Below are 10,679 nucleotides of genomic sequence, written 5' to 3'. Positions count from 1 at the left end.
TCATTGAACAATGAACCATAAAAATGAGGTTGCGGTCAGATGAACCATGGCCGATGATTATGTACACCTTACAATCATTCTATACACAGCATATGAGAAAAGGATCTGAATGCGAAACTTAATATTGACTAATTAAACATGCAAACGAGGTCAAGGTCAGATAAACCCTGCCAGATCGATGGACATTCACACCTTACAATCATTCAATACAGCAAAGACCTTATGCTTATGGTATTTGAGATAAGGACCTTATAACGAAAACTTATTAGAGAAACATGAAAATAAGGTAAAAGTCAAACAAACTCAGCCAGATTGACTTGTACGCTTGACAATTATTCCATACACCACATATAGTTTACCTACTGCTTATAGTATTTGAGAAAACGATCTAATATGGCGCGGAATCAGGGTCAAAAATACTTATTCAGGTATATACATAATTATTTCTGTATTTCTGTTATTCGATTTACGTATATATACGTAAATCGAATTACGTATATACAGAAATAATTATGAACAAGTCTAAATTGAAAACAACGTTCAAACCTATGATTGCCGGGGCGTTGGATAAAAACCGCAATTTTTATACGTGTGCATGCAAAACAAATTGCTTGGAATAGGGGTCTAAATACAGCACAAACAACATTTTCCAAAAGACCAAAAAAGTGAAAGAGTATATTTTAACAAAACGCATTTGACTTACAGGTCGAACAACGGATGTTCTTAAACCCTACTGACTGCCATGGCGATTGCCAAATAAACGGATCACCAGATGTAACAAAATGGATCTTAATTATAAATTTAATACCAAACAGAAAACAATAAACTTGCGGAAAAGATGGTATACCGCAAACATGAGGTGCAAAAATTTGTTCACCATATCCGGATTTCGACAATTAATTTCTCTTCAGTGATGTTAGGAATCGAAACGGTATTTGGGAGGCCATATAATTTACCTCAATTATGTATATACGGAATTCGATTTACGTATATACGCCACTGAAAGCTGAATTTTTAGTTCAGTCTAGGTGGCCGAGTGGTCTAGAGCACTGGACCAACAGTGCAGGCGGTGTTGTCTCGATATCTCAATAGCATGAGTTCGAATCCTGGCGAGGGAAGAACAAAAATTTGATTCCGCAAATTTGCAGATTTAACATTGTTGTGCTGATATTTAGAGTAATTATTAATATAATATGTGTTTTCAGCCATGTATCACCTTCACTGGTGATCCAATAGATGGATCTGTCGTAGAGTTGTCACTTGTTTAGACGTACTTACGGAATTATTTTTGTATATACGTAAATCGAATTATGTATATAGTACGTAAATAAGTACTAGTATTTTTGACCTTTGACGCTGAAATGTCTCGCCTGTTTTACTCATGATTGAATTTATGTTGAAATTCTGTAATTATGAAGGTTTTACTGCAAGTTTCATGAATGATCCATGAATAATGAAGTCGCGGTCAGATAAATAATGCCAGACAAACATGTACACCTTACAAGCATTCCAACACCAAACATAATGTCATATTGCTTATAGTACATGAGAAACAAATCAAACCCAAAATTATAACATTGATTGATTGATTGATTGGTGTTTAACGCCACTTTCATCACTATTGTGCTATTTTATGGCGGTCAGTTTTTATTGGTGGAGGAAGCCGGAGTGCCCGGAGAGAACCACCGACCTTCGGTAGGAAAACTGACAATCCTAGTCAGTTAAGATTGGAGTCGAGTGCACCTGCCCCGTGCGGGATTCAAACTCACAACCTCAGTGTTGACTGGCTAATGATACAGTAGTTGGACTACCTAGATCCCCTCTTAACATTGACAAATGAACCATGAAAATGAGGTCAAGGTGATATGAACCCTGCCAGATAGACATGTGCACCTTACAATCATTCCAAACATAAAATATAGTTGACCAATTGCATATAGCATCTGATAAACTGATAAAACCACGAAAACTTATCATTGAGCAATGAACCATGAAAATTGGGTCAAGGTGATATGAACCCTGCCAGATAGACATGTGCACCTTACAATCATTCCAAACATCAAATATACTTGACCTATTGCATATAGCATCTGATAAACTGATAAAACTACGAAAACTTATCACTGAGCAATGAACCATGAAAATTGGGTCAACGTCATATGAAACCTGCCAAACAAACATATTTACCTTACAATCATTTAGAGAAATAGACCTAACCACAAAAACTAAACATGTTTGTCTAATAAACCATGAAAATGATTTCCATGTCAGTTGAAACCTACCAGTTGCTTAGAGAAATAGACCTAACCACAAAAACTAAACATGTTTGTCTAATAAACCATGAAAATGATTTCCATGTCAGTTGAAACCTACCAGTTGGACATGTACAGCTTACAATCATTCCATACACCAATATTATTATAGTTGACCTATTGCTTATACATGTAATATCCGACATAAGGACTTGACCATGAAAACTTAACCTTGATCACTGATCTGTAAAATGAGGTTGAGGTCAGGTTTACCCTATCTGACAGACATGTAAACCTTACAGGGAACCAATTTAACAAATATAGTTATCATAGTGAGTATTTCACATGACGGAAAAAACATTTTTTTCTCAAGCAGTTACTGAACCATGAAAGGGAGGTCAAGTACAATGGACATATTACAGACGGAAACTTTGTAATATAAGGTATCTGTATACAAGGTATGAAAAATCCAGGTCTGTGACCTTCTGAAAGATAAAGCTTTAAACAAATAGTTTACACCATTGCCGCCAACGTCTGATTGTAATCCCTATGTCTGTCACATTCTGTGAATTTCATCTCAGGCAAGACAAACAAACTGAACATCACGACATTGCATGTCTATCATCTGACTTATTTTTCACGTGCTCCATGATTTTGTGTTGATTGTTTATTGTTTATAGAGGTAAACTTCAGCAATAAAACACGTAAGTTAATTAGAAGGCAAAGTTTTCACTGAATAAAATATTTTGCATCTATTATATGATATGGATTCATAATAAACGCCATTTAAGGGCAATATCTCTAATAAAGTTGCCCTACTTTTTCGAACATATTCACTGATTTGTAGATCTTGTTTTGCTGATATTTTTTTGATTTTTAAAGTTTCTATCCATCTATTATTGAATTATTGACATTCAAGATACAGGTAATAGGCAAAAAAAAATGCAAAAATTGGTCATTTAAGGGCAATTACTCATATAAGGAGTTGACTGGAAAAAATTCTGACATGTTGACTTACTAGTAGATCTTGTCTTGCCAATTATTTATGCTATTCGAAGTTTCTATATATTGTAGTTTTCAAGATCATAGGCAAATTGGGAAAATAATTAAGAATAAATGTGGATAGTGTCCACATGTGGACACAGATGATGCCCCCGCTTGCATATCATATAGTTATAAAGGGACATAACTGAAGAACGGTAAAAGTGACGCTACCCAAATTTGAACTTGATCTGAGTTTTGTGGTAATAAGCATTGTGTGTAAGTCTCATAACATTTGGTTGAGGCTAACTAAAGTAGAGAACAGAAACTAAAAATTCAGCAATTTTTCTATTTGTAAAGAGATATAAGAAGATAAACACGCATAACTCTAGAACAGTTGTGTATAAGTTTTATAACATTTGGTTGAGACAAACTAAAGTTAGAGAATGGAACATAAAATTCAGCAATTTTTATGTTTATAAAGGGACATAACTCAAGAATGGTAAAAGTGTTGCCATCAAATTTCGTACTTAATCTGTATTATGTAGTAATAAGCATTGTGTATAAGTTTCACAACATTTGGTTGAGGCAAACTAAAGTTAGAAAACGGAAACAAAAAATTTGTACTTGATCTTAGTTTTTTGGTAATGAATATTGTGTATAGGTTTCATAATGTTTGGTTGGGGCAAACTTAAGTTACAGAATGGAAACTAAAAATTTTGCAATCTTTCGATTTATAAAGGGGCATCACTCAATAATGATTGAAGTGACACTACCCAAATTCAACTTGATCTGTGTTTTATCAGTGGAAGTCAAAATTAAACATTGCATTGTATAAAGCATAGATTGTAGTTGATTCAACTATAATCATGGACAAAGGAAGATAACTCCAATTTTAATAAAATTACTTGATATTTAGAAGAAATTAAAATTTTGCAATTTTTCCATTTGTAAAGGGGCATAACTCTAGAACGGTAAAAGTGACGCCACCAAAATTCAAACTTGATCTGCGTTTTGTGGTAATAAGCATTGTGTATAAGTTTCATAACATTTGGTTGAGGCAAACTAAAGTTAGAGAATGGAAACGATAAATTCAGCAATTTTCCATTTGTAAAGGGGCATACATTGTAACTCTAGAACAGTAAAAGTGACGCCACCAAAATTCAAACTTGATCTGTGTTTTGTGGTAATAAGCATTGTGTATAAGTTTCATAACATTTGGTTGAGGCAAACTAAAGTTAGAGAACGGAAACCAATTTTGGGACGTACGTACGTACAGACGGACAAGGGTAAAACTTAATGCTCCCTCCGTTACGGCGGGGGCATAAAAATCGCGATTAAAGGGCATTATCTCCTTTAAGAAATCTACTGATTGTTTTGACCTTCAATGACAGTTGGTAGATCTCAACATTCTGAACAATCAAATTTTCAACATAATGCACAAAACTAGCATTTTACCCCTATGTTTTACTTTTAGCCATGTCGGCCATGTTAGTTGGCAGGTGGGATCATCTGACATAATTTTTAAACCAGATAACTCAAAAATGATTGTTGCAAAGTTTGGTTAAATTTGGCCCAGTAATTTCAGAGGAGAAGATTTTTGTAAAAGTTAATGGAAGCTGGACTCCTTATGATGAAAATAAAGCAGAGCTAAAAAGCCTTATTCAACCATATGCAGAAATAGTAAAGCCAAATTTTGATTTGAGAAATTTTGATCTAGTTCTAAATAAAATTCTGGAAAATGAAGTATACAAATGTATTAACAGAGCAGCAAAAAATAACTTAGTAGTAATCAGTAGGCAATTTAGTATTAATTGTTAGAGTGGTGGAATATTTTTATTTCAACATTTTGGAATTATCTACTCAAATTTTTATGTGTTTACAAAAGTCTTCTCTTTTCTTCTGAAATAATTCAAAATAATAAAAATAGTGAGGAAATACTTTGGAAGTTACATTGAAATTGACTCTATTAATATTCATTGTTTTAAATATGAGTTACTGAATGCTGGCATAAGTAGTACCAACTATCCTTTTGTTCGACACTACATTCTTTACTCAGTCATAATATCTTTTGTCTTTATACCTGTAACTTTTCCTTCTGCAACTTTGTTGTGAGTGGATAAAAGAAAACATACCAATATAGGATCAAAATTTAGTCCTACAAATATTTTTTTTCAGAAAATCCTTCCAATATGTAAAGAATTAACAAGTAGGATTTGCAAAATTTTATTTGTAATGTTACTAAGTAACAAAGAGCACTAGGAAAAAGCCTAATGGCTAGTTCTTCAGTCTGTGTTTTAAGGCATAACAACATGTCGCCTGGGCATAACAAATGTCGCCCCACAGAACTGGTTCTTAATATAACTCTCCAAATATACATCATGATCTACTTACAATGTTTCTATCTATGAGAAACAAAAACATGCAAAACAATTATGGCATCTGTATAAGAAAAAATACGTTTTGAAATGATTTTTTATAAAAAAAAGAAATTACAAAAAGTTTAGGTTTGTCATTAACAATTTTTGAAAAGGAGTTTTTAATATACAATAAAAGTCTGTTATTTATTATATTTTTTCATAATTTTCAAGAAAATGTGCTTTGTTTTCAAACCAAAGAAATTTCTTTGGCGAATTATATTATGCTAGCTCCTGCTAAATGTACTGATGTAAAAATTTCAAAAACAGCTTACAATTAATTTTCTTGGTTAAGAGCAACTTAAAAAAAGATATTATTGATCACTCTAACATAACTTATATTTCAAATGGTATCAAAATACAAAAGAGTTATTAAATATTCATTATCCTTAATTGTGAAAATCAATTTCATCTTTAAATTCGCAAATACAACATCTACTATTTCAACCAGAAGCAAATAAAATGTTCATTGTAATCTAATAAAATATTGTTTTAGTAAATATAATACATGTTAATATTTATCATTCCCCATTTTTAATCTAAAATATATGATGGCACTAACAGTATTATGAAAATTAATCTCAGAAAACTACTTGATATTATAAACAAAACAGAAAATTCTGTAATTGAGGACAATGTCAGAACCAATCAACAGTGGATAACAATGAAACTTCTGTAATTTAGGACACTGTATTACAATGTCAGAACCAATCAACAGTGGATAACAATGAAACTTCTGTAATTTAGGACACTGTATTACAATGTCAGAACCAATCAGAGTGGATAACAATGAAACTTCTGTAATTTAGGACACTGTATTACAATGTCAGAACCAATCAGAGTGGATAACAATGAAACTTCTGTAATTTAGGACACTGTATTACAATGTCAGAACCAATCAGAGTGGATAACAATGAAACTTCTGTAATTTAGGACACTGTATTACAATGTCAGAACCAATCAGAGTGGATAACAATGAAACTTCTGTAATTTAGGACACTGTATTACAATGTCAGAACCAATCAGAGTGGATAACAATGAAACTTCTGTAATTTAGGACACTGTATTACAATGTCAGAACCAATCAGAGTGGATAACAATGAAACTTCTGTAATTTAGGACACTGTATTACAATGTCAGAACCAATCCAAGTGGATAACAATGAAACTTCTGTAATTTAGGACACTGTGTTACAATGTCAAAACCAATCAGAGTGGATAATAATGTAACCTCTGTATACTTGATCCTTTGAAGTATTGTGACAAAATGTAACAGTTCATGACATTGTTTTTATTTTTATGACTTGAGTAAATTCAGCCATGTCACTTAACCTGATGTGTCCAACAATTATATACAGTAGCATGTATTTCTGATTTGTCTGTAGTATGAATCCAGCAGTATATGATTGCTGGTATGAAAACCTACATATAATATTTATTTTTGATTGATTGACTATTGTTTACTTATGATCCATTTATATGTTTTTGAACAAGATGTTTGAATTTCTGTCAATTTTAAACCAAACTCATATCCAAGTGTTTATAGGAAGGAGAATCTATGAATTATGCAGAGAAAAAACATGAGAAATTGCTCATTACTTGCACCTCCCCTCCCCCAAAAAAGTTATATGTTAAATCAAATCTTTATTTACTTCATTCAAAAGAAGTATAGTACAGTCTACTACATTTTATAAGTTATTATAGGTACTAAAATATTGGTCGAATTTTTGAATGGCAAATGTTAGTTTTTGAACTGTTTGATCCTTATATCGAAAATACAAATGTATTACATAAACTAAACTATGAAAAACTTTTGTTTTACTAACACTTGTAGTCAGTGAATTTGTAACAAACTTGTAATGTACATGTAAAGTTTGTTAGTGCCATATATATTTCCTTGATACTAAAATTAATCATACATTGTGTAAATTGAGTTAATACATCAAACTTATGTCCAGGAAGTTTATAAACCATTTGTTTATTTACAAATACTTGATAAGTTTTACAAGAATTTGTTTAGCAGACCTCTACAACATTATGTTTTCAACACTATAGTTAGCATTACCTTGCAATGAGGAACACCTATTTTAGATTGTTGTGTATGGATCTTTTTTTCTAAGGGACACTTGTTAAAAAGTATAAAGTTGTAGGCAGACACGTTTTATTCTTAAAATCCACCTACAATGCAAGTTTAACAAGAAGATTTTAATTGCCAAATATTCACCAGAATACTCATTGACCAAGCATTGTTTATCTTGAGTTCCTTCAAATTCTAAAATAACTTTTTGATATAGTCAAAGGCAAAAAAATGGGTTTATAGCATTGGAATGAAAATGATTAGTGTCCTTTAAATTCTGGGCTCTCTTAGTAAAATTTATAAAGCAATTCTGGACATTGTATGACAATTCATAAACAATGACCATATTTTATGTTATAAATGATGAAAATGTCAGATAAACAAGAATGTAAGCATTGTCTTGCTAAGCATACTTCATTATACAATTCCTGACTGACAAGCTGCTAACCAAATATGAAGTCAATATTTTCATTGATACTTGAGAAAATATAATGGAAATATTTGATGGACGGACAAATGGTCCAATGGACAGACATACAGACAAGGTGAATGCAAAATATCTATTACAGAGCCCTGCTAATCTACTAATCTATGTTTCTTAATACATTGTGATTAATTACAACCTATGATTCTAGCAAAACAATATCTGTGAAAAAATGTACTGCAAAATATGGGTGCATGTGAAATGTTGTGGTAAAAATTTAGAGAGAAAATTCTAAATTTCAAATATGATTTTTTTCTGTTTATTTTTCTCCTATGTTGATATGATACAAATCACCGGAAATCTTTAAAAAAAATGAATTAAACGGTTATATATTTTCTTTCCATCAAAACAGACTTTGTGACAACATTTCACTTACTTCAATTGTGAATAAAAATGTTATACATCTGAAAATTAAATAAGTTTATACTGAAATACAACACTTAATTCCTGCTGAATTTTCTAAACAATAATTGAATACACATGTTACAGGAAAACTAACATCCTATCATAGAAACCAATATAGTCTACATCACATACACAGAAAATGCATTCATCACTATCACCTGACCTCATTCTGACATCACAGAATTCTTTAAGTACAAGGTCAAAGGTCAAGAAACAGTCTGAGGTTCTGCTATCACTTTCAATTTATCTTCAAGAGAGGCAATCTGCTTTTTGTTGAGCAGACGGTCAAAATGTCCTGATATTGTTGTCTGTGGAAGTTTTGGCTTCACCAGAGATTCTAATGGCACTGTAGCAAGGACACTGGCCAAATCATGCACAAACTGACACCTGAAAGAGGAAAACTATACTTCGTTACCACAGATAATAAATAAAGCTATAACTAGTATACATATAGTAACCACATTTTTCATTATTTATTTTGTTCAAATTGTATTCAACTTGCCACAATTCTCAAAATAAATAAAGTCTTTACAATAAGCCTTGAAATTCTCTAAAGTTTCCTTTCTGAACTTTTTGCACCTATATCAATCACCTGTTGCCTATATATGTTATGTTAAATTATGTTATAATTCAATTAACAGAGACAATTACACAATAGATTTTCAAGAGGTAATTTTTAATTCAGAAGGTAACAACCTCAGAAATATTTCTGCCAAAATGGTTTTAACTATTTGATAGGAATTAAAAAATATTATTATTTTTGTTTTTAAGCTGAGGGTTTTTATATGTATTTTTCAATTTAGTCCTTCATCAATGTTATGTAATGGCTGTCATCTTGAATTTGGAAAGGACAAACAAATTTGAATTGATTTATTGTTGGTTGTTCAATGTCTTGTTGCAAACAGTGTAAATATAAAGAATATACTGCATTTTTGATCGCATAAATCATTTTTAAGAAAGACATCTTGGTTGTCCAGAAGAGATAAACTAACCCCACACTTAAAACAGAATGATTAATATCTGGTCCAAAAAAAATCAGCCATTTACATGGTGGACATATTAAATACATTTTACTCCTTTTATCTAGTATTAATAATAAATACAGCCACAATGACTGTTCGTCAGTATTAATGGATATAAATTTTGAAAATATGATTTTAATTGGCTACCTTTTCAAGGAAGTTTATTCAGTTATCAGATGGAAAAAACATCAAGATGTCATCAAACAAGCAATAGCAATACCACACACACACAATATCTTCAGACCAGGTAAGCTAACATTGGAGTATTCTTGATGACATTTTGTCCTAATATTGTTAAAGGTCAGATCTGATTGTACAGCACTTATTCAAAGTGACTTTCATAAAATAGACCTGTCAAACTTACCACTCAGTCTGTAGCTGATTATCAAAATCTAACGGTGATGTATCTTTTCAAAAATGGACAAAAATGCGAGATTAATTATTGCGATATCATGAAAATCTGCATACAGATATATGTAACAGACATCAGAATGCGAGTTCTTATTATTGCGATAGTCACCCAGTCGCATTATTCGCATTAATAAAAACCTCGCAATAATTTCTGAATTTACAGTATATCTAATGGCGATGTATCTTTGTACAGCACCTCACCATGTTGAATTTATGTGACTTATATATACATGTTATAGACCTGTCAAACTTACCACTCGGTCTGTAGCTGATTATCTATGTCTAATGGCGATGTATCTTTGTACAGCACTTCACCATGGTGAATTTATGTGACTTATATACATGTTACAGACCTGTAAAACTTACCACTCTGTCTGTAGCTGATTATCTATATCTAATGGTGATGTGTCTTTGTACAGCACTTCACTATGGTGAATTAATGTGACTTATATTCATGTGATAGACCTGTTAAACTTACCACTCTGTCTGTAGCTGATTATCTATGTCTAATGGCGATGTATCTTTGTACAGCACTTCACCACGATGAATTAATGTACAAACAACAGAACTTCCAAACTAGAAAAAAGAAAACAAATAATTAACTCATGAGAAAAATAAGAACCTATATAGA

General features: G+C 31.7%; 1 protein-coding gene across 3 annotated transcripts in view; it reads right to left on the bottom strand.

Moving 5' to 3' along the window:
- Positions 1–5,443: 5,443 nt before the first annotated feature.
- LOC127725592 (protein PAT1 homolog 1-like) overlaps positions 5,444–10,679 on the bottom strand; it is a 59,399-nt gene continuing 54,163 nt past the window's right edge. For all 3 annotated transcript variants that reach the window (XM_052232675.1, XM_052232677.1, XM_052232678.1), the window contains 2 exons: positions 10,527–10,624; positions 5,444–9,002 (listed from right to left, as the gene is read on the bottom strand). In XM_052232675.1, coding sequence (XP_052088635.1) covers positions 8,822–9,002; positions 10,527–10,624 — 279 coding nt within the window. In that variant the 3' untranslated portion in view covers positions 5,444–8,821. The remainder of the gene's footprint in view (positions 9,003–10,526; positions 10,625–10,679) is intronic.

Source organism: Mytilus californianus, unplaced genomic scaffold, assembly GCF_021869535.1.
Source record: "Mytilus californianus isolate M0D057914Y unplaced genomic scaffold, xbMytCali1.0.p SCAF_15, whole genome shotgun sequence".
In the NCBI taxonomy this organism is placed as follows: Eukaryota; Metazoa; Mollusca; class Bivalvia; order Mytilida; family Mytilidae; genus Mytilus; species Mytilus californianus.
Note: the sequence above shows the minus strand (reverse complement) of the source record. Positions and strands in the feature narration are given on the sequence as shown.